Raw genomic sequence first — 18157 nt, 5'->3', positions numbered from 1 at the left:
GACGTGCTTTTGAATAACGTAACGCTTAGAAGAGAAAATATTTCTCATTCTTTTAATAAAGATGTAAAAGCTCGCGCTCTGGATAATTAATTTTCAATCTTCTCGAGTTCCTTAATTTTATTGGCTTCTCATATTTTTTTATTTATTATAATTAATTCTTTTTTTAATCCGTAAAACGCACCAACGCTGGGTGGTCGTTAAATTTAAAACACACTGTATATCGACCGTACACAGCAATATAACTAATAAAACTATATATATAAATTAATATTTAATTTTTAAACTACTTATTACAATGGTAATAATTGTCATTTAAGAGTCAGGTGTATTTTACAAATGCATGAAAGCTATATAAAGTGTGCTTTTACTTATAACTTTATTTTATTTAATTTCTCGCTTATAACGTCGCGATATAATAGTATTTGCAATGAGTACCGAAGAACCCTGAGAACGAAAATTAATATTGAGACGTCGTTATTTTATCTAACAGAAAATAAATTTATTTCACGTAAAAATAAGCAGGTAATATGACGCTGGAAATAATCAATATCATAATTTTTTCCATTTGTTATCGACATTAACGAGATATCCCTATAAGAATATGTCATATCTGTCGTGTTACCACAACAAATTTTATAATTATAAAATTCATTCGTATCTAGAGACATTTTCAACTGAATGCTCTCTAGGGAAGTGTTAATTTTTATATAATGGTACACTAGTTACGTACTGCTGTAATATAAATGTTATAAATATGAGGAGCATCCATAATATAAGCATTATAAATGGGGGGACTTCCCATTTCTATGCTGCACAAACATGTATTTCTCAATACACGTGTGTACACGAATTTCTAAAGTACGACTCGGCCTTCCCTTACATTAAATTAAATGCTGTAACGTAATTTAATAATTTTCATGAGGATCGGTAAGAATGAGGGAAGGGGGTGGTAATTAATTATACACACCCCGATATTTTTCATAGATGTATTTTTTTTATTTCCGAATATTATATCTGGCGAATAATAATGATTACTTAAATAAAGTCGTGTATTACGGCGAATGAAGCAAACATCACTATGTACATATAAATATTACATGATTCGCTATGTCGCATTCTATTGGAATGCACTCTACGAGTGGCAGCTTGTATAATCTACGCGCGAAAATCGTTTAGCGTTCAACTAACTGCGAGATATCTGTTAAAATTTTTACTTTCAACATTCCCTTTCAACACTATATGGAAAACGGTGCGCTCTCTGTTAAAAATTCAACATTTGAATTTATCGGACAATCTAACATCGGCTTGTAGCAAACAGTGCTATTAGCTCACTTATACGAACATGTGCTTTGTATTATATGACGCGCAAGTCGGTCCCGGGTGCGCCGTCAATTTTCTTTAAGGCGAACATACCTGAATATATTGAGAGATGTTTAATGGAACCCGGAATAATCTATTCGCGAAAGAGCAATTATTTAGGGAAGCCACGCAGGAAATGTCGCCAGTAGAAACGATCCTGGATTCATAATTTCTTTACGATCCAGTCGCCGTATTAAAATTCTTTTCTTCCACTTTATCTTTTTCTTATACTTATACTTTATTTCAACGATATTTAAGACGTTTAAAATAATTTTGATATATTTCTTTTGTATTTCTTTTTGCATGCTGAAAATTGCAAAATAAGTATCCATGAAAGGAATGGAAGATAGAGGAAAATTATATATAAAAATTTCTAATTCTTTAATAGATAATATAAAAATCTGTCGCAGATATCATTTTCAACCATTTACGGGCTTAAACGCTTAACGTATTTATGTGTCCTAGGTAGCTCTCATATCTGTATTATTCTTATTATTACGATCAAGCAACTACTTGAAATCCAGCTAATTTTCAATTAAAAAAAGCTTAGGGAAGTTCTTACTAGCGAAATATCTTCTAGGAAGATCTCTTTTATCGAAAAATCTTAATAGTAATCTATAGTGGAAAAAGTATCGTAGTATGCACGAGAAGTCTGGAACACGTCGTTTGCCGAGAGATTTAATCTCTCTATGTCGAAATTCTCGTCGCAATATCTAATATGCATATGCGTAAATATATAGGCTACCTGTAAAAAGCAGATGCAGCATATAAACGGAAATTTGTAGATACTAAGAATATATACAACTATCGGAATAGTAGTTTCACTGTCTTTGTCATGAATGACATATCCTGAAAACAAAAGTATCCGTACTTTTATTGCACATTTAATGTTAAATGATTTATGTTCGTAATCATTACGAGCTTAAAAAATTAGCTGAATGTTATTTTCGCGAACAAAATCATGTTATTGCTTTCAGAGTACAAGTTTCAATAAAAGTAGATAAATATGTAGAAGCAACTATCTTAGCAAAGCTGCAATAATGTTTTAAAATTGTATTTATTTTATGTATTCCTTTAACAATAAAAAGGAATAGAGAAATCGAGAGGAAAAAAGAGAGAAAAGAGTCAAGTCACATTTAATACTAAATGTGCAGCAAGTGTGCTTCAAATACCTATTGAACATTAGCAAATCTATCGCGTATTTTATACGAACAATGAACATCATTCAATATGCACTCATAAGTAACTGTTGCATACACTGAGAATAATCGAAATATTAGAATGGGAAATTATTACTTCATCAAAACTTGCTACACCGTTTGATTCAGTTTCAGATCATCAGCATTATGCACTGTTGCATCTTCCATCGAATATCTACACATTTCGTCATTCTTTGCGTTCTCCTCTATCTTAAGCGAGTTATCAGCCACACAATCGTTTCCGGTCTGACACATTTCACCCGATACTACGCTTTTATTATCTTCCGTTTTGATTTCTTGCTTAACTGTAAATGCCTGTTTTCTGGCTTTAGTTTCCTTTTTGGCGGCGTCTGCTCTCTCTCTCTCATACATAAACGTTTTTCGTTTCCTTCGCATTGGCTTGCACACCTTTTTATACAGCACATTCATTTCCTTTACTCTACTGGTCGGGATCGTCCAGTCCATCTCTTTAGCCGTGGTGTCGGAATTTCGTGTTGGATCCATGCTGCTCTCATACTCCGGAATTTCCAATCCCAATTTTTTCATTACCGCGACTACTATTTCGTCGACGTTGCCGTTAATAATTAAGTCTGCTTTCTTATCCTATAAGCACACGTTTTGGTGACAAGATTGTGAAAGATTGCAAAATATTCTATAAATTTATATGGTATACAAATAATCTTACATGCTTTGTCGGCTGCAAATTACATATAACCAAACGACCTCCGTACTTTTTTGTGTACAAAGGAAGGTTGCCACTTGGAATAATTTGCAACGTTGTTCCCAAGCATATACTTAAATCGGCGACACTAAAAAAACATTGGCATAAAAATTTAATATTTAATATCTAAATTATAACAACGCGCTATTTTAGATATTCTCAAGAATTTTTGTTACAGAACCTGAGACATTCCATAAGCCATACTATAATGTGTGTGCTATTATACTTATAATTTTAATATAAAAAATGTACGAATGGTAAAATTAGCACGCTTTGAGTATTTCATAATCTAAGTTACTTTAAATTTTGCTACGTAATGTTACAATCACCTGGAATGAAGATCAGACAGTGTCAAGTCACTGTCTGGCAAATTATGCTCCCAATCGAGAATTGTATCATGCATTCGGCCGCGACAGGGACGACCGCCTATTTGTTCCGATCTGCATACAGTATCCAATGATTTTTTTCCCACGCTTTTGGTTGCAAAATTACGAATAAATTGCCTGAAAGATATTTTTAATTTGTAATACTGTCAATGCTCCTTGCAACAAACGTTGACATGACACTATAGTAATTAATGCATTTAATTATATTTATTATTCAATAAAATATTTTTCAGTGTAATTAAGTGTAAATAGATATAAATTTGAAAAATTTACATATATTTTAAATTGTGTCTTATTGTGGGTACAAACCTGCCGCATTTATCACACTGCTCGGTAAACATGTTTCCATGTAACTCGGCAAGATGCTGCCTCTGAATTCCTGATCGTAGATGCAATCCATCTATATTCTGACTTATGATAAATTTCACTTTTTCTAAAAAATAAAAAAAAAAAAGGTTGCATTGAAAAAGAAAAAATATGAAAGTGAAAAAAATGTTTATGAAGGACATTTTTTACACATTTTTTTTATGAATAATCTGCTAACACTTACTGGCCTCTATCAATTTTTTCAATGCCATGTGTGTCTTTGTAGGAATTGCTTCGTCAAAAGAGATATTCATGGAGGGTTTTAAACCCTTCTGCTCCAGTGTCCACACACCATTTGTACCCCTAATGCACAAAAACATCACTCAAATTGCCTAACTTGCATTCTTCGAATTACCGAATTTTTAACTTACAAAAAATTATAAATTTATATATATATATATAAATTTGTTCTTTTTAAATATTCTTTTTTTTTAATTAAAATATCATGTAATTGTCAGACTCAACTCAAAAAAAAAAAAAAAAAAGTATATATTCACGTTTCTAGATGCATATGCAAAAACATGTTAGAACGCATAATAAAGAGCTCTCTCTTACGAAATGTGTAACAACTTCAATTTGTTATCCAGGATATATTTATCTCAAAAATTCTCTTTACGTCGCATCTTCGGGAACATCTCCAACATCAGGTATTCAATGAAAGCCAAAGGATAGAAAGTGGACAGAGGAACGGCCTGAGTTCAGGTATATGGACGGATGCAAAGTTCGTTGTTGCAAGAGAACAACAGTGCAATAGTCACCGAAAATCGGGGATGCCAGCCGCGGTGCTGATACCGGCGCCAGTGTGGACGACGACGTGACGCGCGCCTTGAATCCAGTCTGCTAGGAGGCCGCATTTCAGGCGGAGAGTCTCGACGGTGTCGTATCTCTGCAAGCAGACAAAAAAATTAGTCCCCCCTCCAGAAAAAGAGGTAGAAAAAGCGCGAGGCAGAAAAAAAAAAAAAAAAAAAAAAGAAAAAAAAAAGAAGCAGAACGTCGCCCGACGACGTCGGATCGGCGACGGGAGATGAAACGCCATCGTGTTTACTTCGCGTCGTCAACGACGAGGAGCGCGGGGGAAGGGAAGGGAGATCCCGAGTATTTTTTTCTTTCCTTCCTTTTTTTTTTGTCCCATTACCTCTTCCAGGCCCAGCACTCCTTTGTTTTCGTACGGCGATAACCCGTCCGCGTAGCTCGATGACATTTTTTGCGCGTCCGTCGTGGGTCGAGGTGAATCCAGCTTCTCCGATATCTTCGATAACACCGACGCCTCGAGGTAACGCCACGAACGGCGATATACGCGCACGTCGCAGGTCTCGAAGCGGGTCCGACGCGTTTTCAGCCGCGCTCCGGCCGCCCTCCCATGTGCCAGACGAATACGTAAACAATATGAATCGAGAGCTAATGACCGCGTGCTGTTATGTTTATACGCTACGAATGACGATAAGTGATAGGAAACTCGAGACCCGCGGAGAACGCATTCTGTTTTATAGACTGCACTGCATGCAACGAAATGGCACTTGAACAGAAAGAAGATAATAAACCCCCCGGGGCATGCGCCCTAAGCCGCGCGCCGGTAGGAGCGGCGGCCGGCCGTCCCGGATGTTTCCTCTTGCGAGTATTCAATTCATGCACGAGCCATCGGTCAATCGCGGGTGGCGCCAAACTTAAATCGTTTCACGGACGGCTTCGTTAAAACATCTTCCCAGAACGCCGCTGCACTTGTGAATCAACTTCAATTCCGGCCCAATCCACTTTTTATTTCTTCGTGATACTTAAAATTAAAAAAAAGGGTGAAAGGTAAGTAAAGCAGAAGGATTCGAAGTTAATATGTGCAAGCAAAAATATGTTATTCAACGTTAATTCAGGGTGCGCTTGATTTAAAATAAAATAAAATTTTTAAGGCGACGTGAAATATAAGAACGGGCGAGGAATATCGTTCACTGTCCACTCTCGCATTCGTACTTCCCGCTGGACTCTAGCGTACAAGTTCCCGTCGTACGTGCTGCCGTCCCGCGATCGGCGGGTACATTAACGCGCTCGAGTGCCGCTCGGTCAAGTGGAGAGAACGCGCGTCGCGGCGAAGGATGCGGGTCGCCACGGGAAAAAACGGAGGACCCGCCGCCAAGTAGTCGCGTATCGAGCATGCGGTCAGTCGGAAGAGACGTCGCGTCGGTTTTCGCGGACAATCGGCACGTACACAAGCCTACTACACATCCACGCGTATCGCGGAAAAAAGAGAGAGAGAAAGAGAGCGAGAGAGAGAGCGAGCGAACCGGGCGCGCTACCTCGTCGATGCGTGCGACCAGGTGATTCAAGAAACACTCCCCCTTCTTCTTCGTCGCTCTCCCTTCTCTCTCTCTCTCTCTTTCTCTCTCGCTCGCCCGCTTTCTTCCTCTCTCTACCCCCTCTCCCCCGCGGGCTCGCGTCCTCCACTTCGACTCACACCCTCCCCGGTGTATAACCTCAAACCGTCGGCGGGCTCCTATCGCGTCACTTGACGGATACGCGCCGTGCGGGCTTCTCGGCCGCGGCTGGAGCCGGGTTCCGGATGTGCGTGACCCGCTGTCGCACCGGCCGCTTAGCGAGTTCCGGCAGCTTCTCACCACATGCGACTCGTAAGTACTCATCGGCTTTTTTTTTCTCTCTCTCTCTCTTTCGCTCTACCCTCTCGCTCCCTTTCTCGATCTCGTGCCCTACGTGCGGTCTCTTTCTTTTTTTCTCCCCGCGTCCCCATCGATAAATCGCCCCCGGTGGTTTACGCGCGAATTCCACCGGCGAGGGGCCTGCGAGAAATTTCCCTTCGTCTCCCTCGCGTGTGATTTCGGACGCCGAAGACACCCTGTTGTCTCCGGCATTTTCTACGGCGGTTGTGCGGCGGCCTCCGCCGGTTCTTTTTTTTTTTTTTCTTCTTTGTCTCTGCCTCTCTTCTCTTTCTCTCACTCTCTTTCTATCTCTTACGGAGCATAGGAATTTCATTTCACGGGGAGCGACATCTCCTCACGCGTTCCCGTTTCGAACGGTTTACCTTTGAGACGCAGGTCGTGGAATGCCACTTTTAGACGCGGCGCGTGCGAAACCGTCGGAGTTTAAAGTAAGACAAAACCGAAAAGCGCGGAATCTATTTTAAACGAAGACGATTCGAGCGGGCGTCTTCAAAGTGGAAACATATGGGCGTCCCTTGGTACTTTACGAGCTAAACCATACCTTCGCGGATCATCTTCCGGTGCTTCGATCCTTCCGCTCATCTCGGGAACGAGAAATAACGATGTTTCCATTTGCGATCGTGTGCTTATTACTTTGGGTGACTTTATCCGAGCTCCGATTATCTCGTTATCAAAATCAGTTTACTCATCCGCGAAAGTAAGGCCTAGATAGAACAAATTGAATTTGAATCCGTTTAAATGTGATTAAATCACGGAGAATGCGTTTTTAACCCGTGCAGATATTACAATAAATGATATAATTTATAATATATGTTCATAAATTATATTGATATTTTTTTATCTCTTGACAATAAATGATAAACCCTTTTTCTGCGTCAATAGATATCGCGTCTGCGTAACTTACTATCAGATTTAATTAAATTCTGTTCAAGAACGATGCAAAAGCCCGAAAATATTTACTTGCAAAATATAGCCTTTCATATTTGCATCGATTAAATATATTGTTGCAACCGATCTGGTTGCATAAAAATATAAAATTCAGATTAATCTTATTAAAACAAAATTATATATATATATATTTTTTTTTTTCTCGGTTACACAGACGGACTTTTTAACATTTTATTCGTTATTCCCAATTTTACGATATACAGAAGAATATGTCGAGTGATGAATCTGGTGGCCAAAAATCTCGCTCCATTAATTTTATCGGGCGTATTAATCGCGACATATGTTAAAAGAGCGCGTAGTTTTAACGGCACGTGCGAAAAATATTCTCTCGCGCTCGTTAACGCGAATGTCTTTCGAGCTAGACTTTTTGAAAGTTCTCGCCCGTACGGATCGGCGATCTCGCCGCTGAATAAATGAAAATAATTAGGAACGATCGGCCGCGCGACGTTAAACAACGCGCTAAGTAAACGAGAATACGAGGCATTGTGCGACGTAATAATACACGCGATTTTTCTTTCTGTATCGTGCAACGATCCCGGTACGCGCGAACTTGGTCCTCGGCTGTGGACAAGGCCGCACTACTTCGCGCGAATTGCACAAGAATTGTTGCGAAAGTAAACAATTATGTAGGATGAGTCTTGGAAATCGATAATATCGTATACGCAGGGTGTCTCAGGTTGTTCTTTGACCAGCCCGAGTGCACAGTTGCCGTTCTACGGCACTATCCCTGTCCTTTTGCGCCTGGTGCCACATTACTCAGTATACAGAAATTTTTTTTATGCGTATAAAAAGTCTTACGACACGTGAATGCTGTCTCTGACCTCGCAAGATTAACAAAAACAAAAAAATTGTCTTAAACATATTAAAAACGAATTTTAATTAATAATTTTTTAATTTTTTTATCGCGGTTCGATTAGAACACCTGTCGCTGCGTGTTAGCCTTTTTTTTTTTTTTTAAGTAGTCCAATGTGACAATACGTCACATACATTCACCGACACACACACATAAAATATGCTAAATAGTCGAGTTGAGTATTCCGTACAAAAAGTGTCACGTATGTGTGACACTTGTCTATAGATAACATATTTGCGCTATAGGCCACGCGTCACTTATACGCGACACACAATGAGCTGAAAGGAAATGAATCGGAAATCTGAGCAAATAAAATTTTTAATGGAATCAGAAGGAGATGTGAGAGAGAGGTTGAACCGAGATTAAAGTTAATCTGCGTTAATAGAAACGGTTTGCGGAGCTGCGCGAAGAGCGAGATCTTGAAATTCATCCTGGAAAAAGTTCGAACGAGGTGTGAGGAATTTCGATATTTCGCGTTTCTAGATCGCGCTCGGGGAAAGCCGACACGTGTACTCGTTTTCCTTCTTTGTGTATATGCATATCAGAGGTAGCGTGTACCGCGATATTAGAACTTTGGACTGCCGTGAATAAATCATAGCCGGGAAAGAAGAAAAAAAATAATTCCGGGCTCTTTGCACAAATATTCAGACTCTCGAGCGGTATTGCTCGCGTGAATTTCCAATTTGATTTCGCGCGCCCTTGATTCGGAAGGATCAACAATTCGAAGGACCACGCCTTGCAGCGGATCAAAGCCAATTTGCTGCATTGCACGGTGTGAAATATCGTTCAGTAGGCGTTGCGTGACGTCAAGGCCTCCGCGTGGATCCAGATATACGAATACGGCAAGGTATTTAGATGCATAAATAACAAAACCGCTTAATGATCTTTTTAATTAATCTTAATCGGGTTTAAATGATCGTAATGATATCCTAATAAGATCGTTATCTGCTTCACCGCAGAGGGAAGGTCGTTCGAAAAATCTTTACTCTACGGCATGCTTTCTAAATTGCAAGCTTTATATTGTGTCAACAGTTCACGTGTCTCGTTTCTATATGTCTAGTTCTCCTTTATTAATGGCACGGCCAAGGACGAGATCGCCTAGAAACTAAACCTGAAATCTAACGTGCCTGTAGGCCGCAAGGAAATCCGTAACGTTAATATTTTAGAAATATTTTCAAAGTTCCACCGTAAAGTTAAGGACGACTTCGGTTTCTTACGTTTGAGACGTAGTAACATATATCCCAAACTTTCTTTCGCGTATTTCCAGAGAAATAACGTAAAGCTACTTTCTTTTTTATTTTATTTTATTTTTTTTCAAACCGATATTATTTCTCATAAAAATAAAATAAAATATATGTTCCAAAAAATATCCGAAATCCGCTTTTTCCATCGCGCTTTATTTGAGAAGTTACTTTAAAATAAACTGCGGGGGAAAAAAAAATGATACGAAGAGGGATTTTCTAGGAATTGTATTTGCTAACGGCAAGTTAAATCTGTTTTTTTTTCTATTTTTTGCCGGTGACGTTTATTGACTAGCAGCTTATTAATCAGCTTTTTACCATCCAGGAGTGCGTAACAGCGTACAAGAGTAGCCGGTAGTGTTAAGCGCTACTGACGGCTATCGTTCTGGTACCGGGTTGTTTAACGACGATTGTTGAATCTAACAGATGAAGGGTGTGTGTCATCACCCAGTTTCAGACATGGGAGAACGGCGAGTTCGTCGTCGTCGTTGTGGGTGGTGTGCAATTTTTTTTTCTTTTTTTTTTGCGCGTGCGTGGATCTACGGCACATTTTTTTCTCGTCTAATCTAGGGTTTCTCTGAGGGTCGGCAACCTAAGGGCACGTGTTGAAAGGTGCGCCACGAATAATCGACCGTGAAATCTCCGTTCTTACGCGCGATTTGCACGAGCAAATATGCTTCTTTATCTCTACCTTTCGTGGGTTTTATACATAGAATGCGAGTACGCAGTGAGAAATAAAAGCACATAAATTTTGCAGCGCAGAACTATAAAATAATGCAGAGAAAGGGAGAGAGAGAGAAAAAAATGTTAATTTTTCCTCTTCTCTTTTCTTTTAATTCTTTTTTTTTACACGCAGTGTAAAAAAAAAATTAATTGAATATAACAATATACATAAAAATATGTTATTCATAAAACAGAGAAATTTGAAGGGAGCCCTTTTCATCTTCTTGAATCATTTTCTTAAAATATCGTGCTCGACGTCGTAAGCGCGCCTCACGCTGAATTTAAACGACAAGATTGTAGAAAAGTTCATCGGTTCAATTTGGAGGCGTTAACACTTACCCAATATGTGTTGGTGCATGATGAACACGGCGGATCGATAGCCCCGAAACCGATGAGTCAAGGATTAGAGCAATCAGCCCCAGTGTGTACAGTATCTAGCCATGTGGACAGATATATAACTATAAAATCCATCTTGAACCGAGACGTAACTGCGCGCTCAATCGGCTACTGATTAAGCTTTCCTGACCCCTGAAAACTAACTCGGCTCCAATTACGACGCGGCTGCATAATTGTAACTCAACGATAACGAAATCGCGCTCACATGTTCACTTTTTCCCGGCGGCGATAAACGATCGGGCTGCGCGAAAGTTGAATTCCTATCCTGCTCTAGGAATATTAGAACGCGAAATGACCGCGTATGCCAGTCGCCTCCACTTATGGCTTTAATCGGTTGGAAGTCGCCTAATCATTTACTGATATTATGCAAACGAGGTCAAGAGAGGAACATAAACTCGACCCGAAACCGCGCCACCGCAACCGCAATTAGTTATAATCGCAATAACCCTATTAATTTCGGCTGCAGGTTAGCGAATATTGCTCGGTGCTCTTAAAAAGAAAAAAAAAGAATGGAAAAAAAAGGTCAGATTATTTATGTTATTTGTCGAACGGTGATAAGATAACTTGCAATAACCAGTAATTATCTTATCTCATTATCCCAGTTGCGATATTACTAGTTTTGATATAGACGTTAAAAAGGAAATGGAAGCAGTCCGAATCGATCATATCGCGTCCTCCGTTACACATTTTTTTATCCGCGTAAGAAGCGAATCGTAATTTTTATCTGCCTAGTATTGCGGAGATTATCATCGTATGTTACATTTTATATGTTCTTCATAACAGGAAACTAATTATGTAAATAAAAAAAAATATTAAAAAAAAAATCTTAAGCCGAGATGCTCTATCTTTGGCATTACGCGACATGCATGCCGCGTTCGCGGCAGCGCGAGCCGCGCGAGGTGGATTATCTCGACTAAACAGGAGGCTTCTTGCTCGTAATTTATGCAGATTGCCGAGTACCCGCTCTAGGGGAGACAGGGCGCGTATGAGCGATATTGACCGACCATTATCCCAGCCGTCATCTTTCGCGCATCAAGCATTCCGCGTACGCTCGCTCTTGATACACGATCTCGCACACGCAAGAAGACGCCGCGAGTTAGAAATAGATACTCTAAAGTGTTTTCGGTCTATTGGCCAGGGCTTAATTCTCCTTCGATATAGAACTGTATCCACGTAAGAGAAAGAGAGAGAGAGAGAGAAAGAGAGATGGTGCGCGGTATACAGAGGCAGTAGAGCCTCGTTTCGTCACTGGACGTTAAAGAATTGATCGAAAAACTACGTTTGCCTACGTGCAGAAGTCAAAACAGCCGATCGGTCGGGCAGCTCTTCCAATCTCGACGACACGTTGTTTTATTTTAATAAGCACCACGTCTGCTACTTACGTTATGAAATACTGAAATTATGCTCTAATCGACCGTCGCTATTCGTTCGTGAACTTCTCGCGGCCTTGGCGTACGGCTGAAAAATATATAGGACGAGTTGCATCGAAATTACAGCCGCGGTACAGAGGCGTATCACATTTCGTCACAGCTCGCGTTCGCCAGCGCGTCAATAATAATAATAAAAAAAACCCAAGCGTCTTGTTGCAATAATGCCATCTCATTCGAATAGTTTTCCCTTCATTTTAAGTGGGAAACGGGACTGTAATATTTTGCTGGAAGCGTACGAGATCCAGCGGAATTATTTCAGAAGCAAGACAGTCAGGAAATGATAAACGAGACGATACAAAGAGACAGATAACGCGTAATACGTCCCCGCGTCACTTTGATGTGAAAAATTGCAGAGCGGCGTGAATTTTACATGCGGACGATCGGCAAATTAAATGCAGCGATATGTTGAATCTATCTGGTTAATCTCCGCGACGATCGCGACGCAATCGGGTAATATTAAGTGCACCGCGGCATTTAATTCTATATGAAACACGTTTCGGATTACGAATGGTATTGTTATCTGGTGATACGTCATATCTGTCAGAGCCCGAAGCTGCTCTTTACATCTATTAGGTAGATTATAAGAGCTAACAGAAATGCTGAGGCGCGGTAGTTGTCGCTGGACTACGTTCGGAATCAGTTTTGCCGTGGCCAAGTCGACCGGGGGACCTCCATTGTGCTGCTGCGGCTTGTTAAAAGAAAACTTTTTTTTTTTATTTGATCGAAACGGAGTTACTTTTAGAATTTATACGAATATTGTTGCGAGAGCACGCTCGCGGTTTGTAAGTGAAATTGGTTTTGCAAATTAATTCGATTTTAACTCGCGCAACCTTTCCACGCATATAATTTAAAAGTACATCTTTGTTACGCAAACTCGGTCGAATTGGAATTCATCCTCAATTATACACTGGTTATTAAGAAAAAAAAATAAGAATAAAAAAAAATAATAATGTTCCAATTTTTTCACAATATCTGCAAACATAATTACGATCCCTATTATTTTATTACAAATTTTGTAAAATATTTTAATTTTAAAACTCTCTACGTGACCGTTATCACGCAATATTATCGTTGAAGCGTTCCTGTATACAGACGGTTATATGTAGGCTCTATAGCTTTCGTAAATGTTTAAGCTTTCCATTTATAGTCGTTGAGCAAAACGTATCCACGTTTTAATACTTTCTCTTTTTTGCGAGCAAGTTCTCGCATTGATACGTTGGATTTAGATTAATTTTTACCTGTATTTATCATCGAAAGATCAGCTCATTTAAAGTGCGGTTGATATTAAGTACATCGTAAATACCAAGTATCTCGTTATCTCTTACAAACAGTAATTAACCGTAATGTGGATGTTATGACTTTGCAACGTTCCACATGTCAGCTTCCACACTGTATACGTGCTAATAAAAATTATATTGGTAGAAGTAAGCGTCTAAATGATCTCCGGATGAATCATAAAATCAGTCGGGGCCAGAATCGTCTTTTAGTCCAAGGGCTTATCAACGTCGATAGCCAGTCGTACGTTATGCCTCATGCGCGACTCGTGATACCCATTGATTCGTGTGGGAAACTTCTTGCTAGCGCGGTAATACTTTTCAACTTCGCCGGCTTACGAGCTCGGAGTAAGTTGAATTATTATTGTTAATGAAACTTTTAAAACTCTTTCCTTCTTGGACGTGCTCGCGAAGCTAACGTGCAATATATGGAATGAGATTCCTTCATGTAACGCGCTGGAAAATTATTCCCGACTGTCGACGCTCTCCTAATTAAGGCTGACACTCTTCTCGGTGCGCTCGACAATTTTTTTAACGTCTCAGAAGTGGAGTTGAAAGACGAGCGAGTAATGCAAATATATATAAATAATAAATTTAGCTGTATATATACATCTCGTGTAGCGCTGACAAGTTTTTCCTCGCAAAAAGCTCACGCAGAGTTTTCTCAGTTAATTGTAACGGTAACGTGAATTTTAAACATTTTTTCGTTGCTTATATAAAAAGTATTTTGCAAAGTGGCCCCAAGAGCGCGAACGAAAGTGCTCGCGAGGCACCCAAGCGAGACGTAACGAGATTTTAACAGCTTGCAATTTTGCGATAACAAGCGCGATTAATTGAAGACATTATTTTTTTGGGATTTCAGACAGAATCGGACGTATATGATGAAAGGGGCTTATTAGTATGCTGGATATTCGGCGGCTACATGCCTCCGGTACTTCGCCATGCACCCTCATCCTCGTGGTCGTTTTGGCACTAACTGGATGCTTCTCGTTTTGGATACATATCGACAACTCAGGGTGGCCGATCCCCTACATCAACGGTGGTGTGGCCGCGCCAGGATATATCCTTATATTTCCCGGAAACGTCACGCCCTCCACGCAGCCATACTCGATAAACGAACTTCCGTCCGATGATAAATCCACGTTGATCAATATCACGGACTTTAGATTCATCATGAACCACAATCCTTGCAATCGCACGCAACCGTTGCTGCTAATGTTGGTTCACTCGGCGCCGGGAAATTTCCCGAAGAGGCATGTCGTGCGTCAAACCTGGGGTCAACAAGCGCCGGACGTGACTTTATTGTTTCTCGTGGGATACTCGGAGGAATATCAATCTAGACTCGAGCAGGAGAACAAGAAATACCAAGACTTAATACAGGGAAATTTTCTTGATGCCTACAGAAACATGACCTACAAGCACGTTATGGGATTAAAGTGGGCTACTTATTACTGTCCAAGTAAGAAGTTAACGACGTTCAATGCTCGCCATTCTATTTATTTAATTTTAAATTAATTTTATTATCGCTATCGCGTTGGATTTTGCTTTTCGTATCAGAAATTGCGACACATTCTGTGTACAAAGTGATAAGAATTAATTTAGATAAACCGGATAGACTTATAGAAATCAATTTAATTAATTTCACTGTTATATTATTTTTCAAGCTTTAAATTTTTATTAATATTAAATGGATATGCTTCTTGGTATATCTGGTTCTTACGCCCTTTTTATGTTTCAGGTGCCAAATATATTCTTAAACTAGACGACGACATTTTTGTTCATTTACCGGCCATGGTAGAGTTTCTTACGCATGGCCTTTCGCCGTGGGGTGCAAGACGTCTGATTCTCTGTGATCTTCTGTCAGCTTCCACAGTGAAGAGATCTTGGCGCTCAAAGTGGCGCGTCTCTCCTCGGGAGTATCCCGGTAGACTTTATCCCGCGTACTGTCCCGGTTGGGCGATACTATATTCCCCCGATAGTGTATTTATATTGTACCGCGAGGCCCAGAAGGAACCGTACTTCTGGATCGACGATGTGCACATAACCGGGACACTGGCTAGGAAAGTCAATTTAACGCAAACCTCTTTACACTCTTTGGTGCTTACTACCAGGATCATGCGGGACCTGCTGTCGAACCCGAGCGCCCGGCGGGATTTTCTGTTCGGGCCTCCGGATTTAACGGAGAGCGAAATACGAGCCTTACATAGTCTGGTTACTAAACCACGGCCTAGCAGTGAAAGCCTATTAAACGTCTAATAGAACAATTTCGTTATACTTAGTCGCCGTAACGCGTGAACGAGAGGAAAAGATATACGTATATAGAAAGTTCTTATACACTTTTTGCGTATCTTAATTCTACATCTCGGTACGCCCTGTACAACACTTCAACGTAAGTGTTTGAATACTTGCATAATGTACAAACGCCATGTTATGTATGATACGTACGTAATAGTGCGTTGCATACTTGTGCATATGTGTGTGTGTGTGTGTATGTATAGAAAGATATAGATATCTAAATGAGTACTTGGTGAGTACGCGGCCAGCACATACGTATGTGTAACAAAATATTACAAAAATTACGATTATCTTAAATGAGGAATGAAACGGGTATAATTTCGGTGAATTCAATTTCCCGTACTATAGATATCGAGAGACACGGCCGTGTCTCGCTCCAAGTTACGGTCAGCAAACAATGAGACGGAAGCGCGTATTGGTATGAGATCCGTCTAGTTTAGCGTACTTTAAATTACCATAGCTTAGAGTAATGCCTGAACCAACCGAGTTCCTAATATTTGAATGAAAAAAAGAAACCCTCACGTCGACCGTTGCATTTACATTGTCGCGAATAACACTGGGATCAATATCACGTACGTAGCGTCCGAATCTCTGCGGAATAATACCGGTTTCAATTTCTGTATTCAATTATGATTTATCTTCGAAAAATACTCAAGCATATAGTATAAGTTTCTTTACTTTTTTTTTTTTTTACTTACGAAAATTGAAAAGGCTCATTTTTTTTATTCTAGAATATCTGTCTATAATCAGGGCTTGTGATCAAACGCGCTTGTTTCAAGTAAAAACTAATTCCGAGAACAATTTCATATTCTTTAAATTTTTAGATTACTAAATTGTATGTACATATATAATTACGAGGCAGAATAAACCATTGTTCATAGTACCATTTATTACTGTATGGTACAGTACTATTTACTGTACCGCAGTATCTGGAACTTTATATTGCAATAATTAATTCTTAAATAAATAGGTAGTATTATTTTATGAATCGTTTAATTACTAGGTACCAAGCGCGAGCGCACACATACACACACGCACGTACGCACGCACATGTACTTCTAAATTTTGTGTTAAATGTGGAAATATTGACTGAGAATATTTTATTATTATACAAATTTGTAGATATCTAATTATAAAATATTTTACGACATATATACGCCAACTTTTCGACTACTTTCAATGAATAGTTAACATTCAGTTTTATAAATTGTATATGAGCCCTGGTTACCAAATTAATTGAAATACGTTAAATTTAATACTTTGTGCAATTTTTACATTACTGTTTCGTTATTCTAAAGAAACAAAAACAACTATTTTTTTATTTACACTTATAAAAAAAATGCCAATATATATGTATAAGAAGTATCAGTATTGTAAAGCGGCGAAAGTTCAGCGCGAAACGCGGTGTCTCGCGATAAACATGCCACTCTTGCAGTGATAGAAATTTGCAAGAGATGCAGCGTGTTACTTTATTGTAAATTTATTAATTGGCCACAATGGAATTTTATCGTGGAGTCATACTTGTACTTAAAATGTAACGTAATAACAAGCAAATTTTAAGATATTACATTGTTACGCAAAAACATAAACGATCGGATTAATATTGTTACATAGCAACAAGTACAACCCCAGAACAAAGGGTCCACTCGCAATTAGATACAGAGATCGCAGATATTTGTCCGTTTTTGAACGTCTATAAATTTTTGTATGTGAAGATCCATTGGTCACCACGATTGTAACCGGTACTATAAAAGTACGTGCCTGTACATTGTAACATGTTAAGCATGGAAATGCTAGCTTTTAGTTATCGTGATTTTTTTAGAGCCTACAGTTTACGTGAAATTACTTCGCATTGTATTATCTTTTTTTTGTTTCTTTTTTTTTTAAATCTAAAATACAACGAATGTATATGCAATAAAACATGCAATAATCCACTCGCCAGCATTGTATTAAGAAAGCCGAATTTTCTGTTTTAATATTACAGAAATAGAAAAAAATTCGGGCAATATCATTACTTTGAACGTTAATTCGCGAATTCTGGAACTGTGCAGGATATTTATATTGTATAGCATAAAAGAACTGGGTAATAATTAGTTACTAAAGGATCTCACGCATAATTCCTCTGTATATGCTCGGACATTTTCACTCATACTGAGTTTCTCTTTCTACGTACCATGTTATCATGTATCATTTTCAGAAAAAGGGAAGCATCCCTATTGCGATATAACGTCAAGTATAATATAATTTTTGTGATGGAATAAATATACTTATAATTTAAATAAATAATGAAATTATTTAAATTA

At 39.0% G+C, this 18157-nt stretch overlaps 2 protein-coding genes across 6 annotated transcripts; one reads left to right on the top strand and one right to left on the bottom strand.

Annotated features, from left to right (window-relative positions):
* Positions 1-1716: 1716 nt before the first annotated feature.
* On the bottom strand, positions 1717-10910 carry Sirt6 (sirtuin 6). 2 transcript variants are annotated; one of them, XM_070655767.1, is made up of 7 exons: positions 10799-10910; positions 4790-4917; positions 4216-4334; positions 3975-4098; positions 3609-3782; positions 3244-3367; positions 1717-3161 (listed from the first exon to the last, which is right to left on the bottom strand). In XM_070655767.1, exons 3-7 carry the CDS (start codon positions 4283-4285, stop codon positions 2670-2672), a joined length of 984 nt encoding a protein of 327 aa, XP_070511868.1. In that variant the 5' UTR covers positions 4286-4334; positions 4790-4917; positions 10799-10910; the 3' UTR covers positions 1717-2669. The 2 variants fall into 2 exon arrangements, with proteins under 2 accessions (XP_070511868.1, XP_070511867.1); XM_070655766.1 differs by lacking the exon at positions 10799-10910 and adding an exon at positions 5167-6146.
* On the top strand, positions 6355-18157 carry LOC139102102 (beta-1,3-galactosyltransferase 5). Of its 4 annotated transcripts, none has more exons than XM_070655768.1 (3): positions 6355-6646; positions 14422-15018; positions 15298-18157. In XM_070655768.1, exons 2-3 carry the CDS (start codon positions 14460-14462, stop codon positions 15813-15815), a joined length of 1077 nt encoding a protein of 358 aa, XP_070511869.1. In that variant the 5' UTR covers positions 6355-6646; positions 14422-14459; the 3' UTR covers positions 15816-18157. The 4 variants fall into 4 exon arrangements, with proteins under 4 accessions (XP_070511869.1, XP_070511871.1, XP_070511870.1 ...); XM_070655770.1 differs by lacking the exon at positions 6355-6646 and adding an exon at positions 8063-9342; XM_070655769.1 differs by lacking the exon at positions 6355-6646 and adding an exon at positions 11873-13067.

This window comes from Cardiocondyla obscurior, linkage group LG04 (assembly GCF_019399895.1).
Source record: "Cardiocondyla obscurior isolate alpha-2009 linkage group LG04, Cobs3.1, whole genome shotgun sequence".
In the NCBI taxonomy this organism is placed as follows: domain Eukaryota; kingdom Metazoa; phylum Arthropoda; class Insecta; order Hymenoptera; family Formicidae; genus Cardiocondyla; species Cardiocondyla obscurior.
This window is presented reverse-complemented; position numbering and strand designations above follow the sequence as displayed.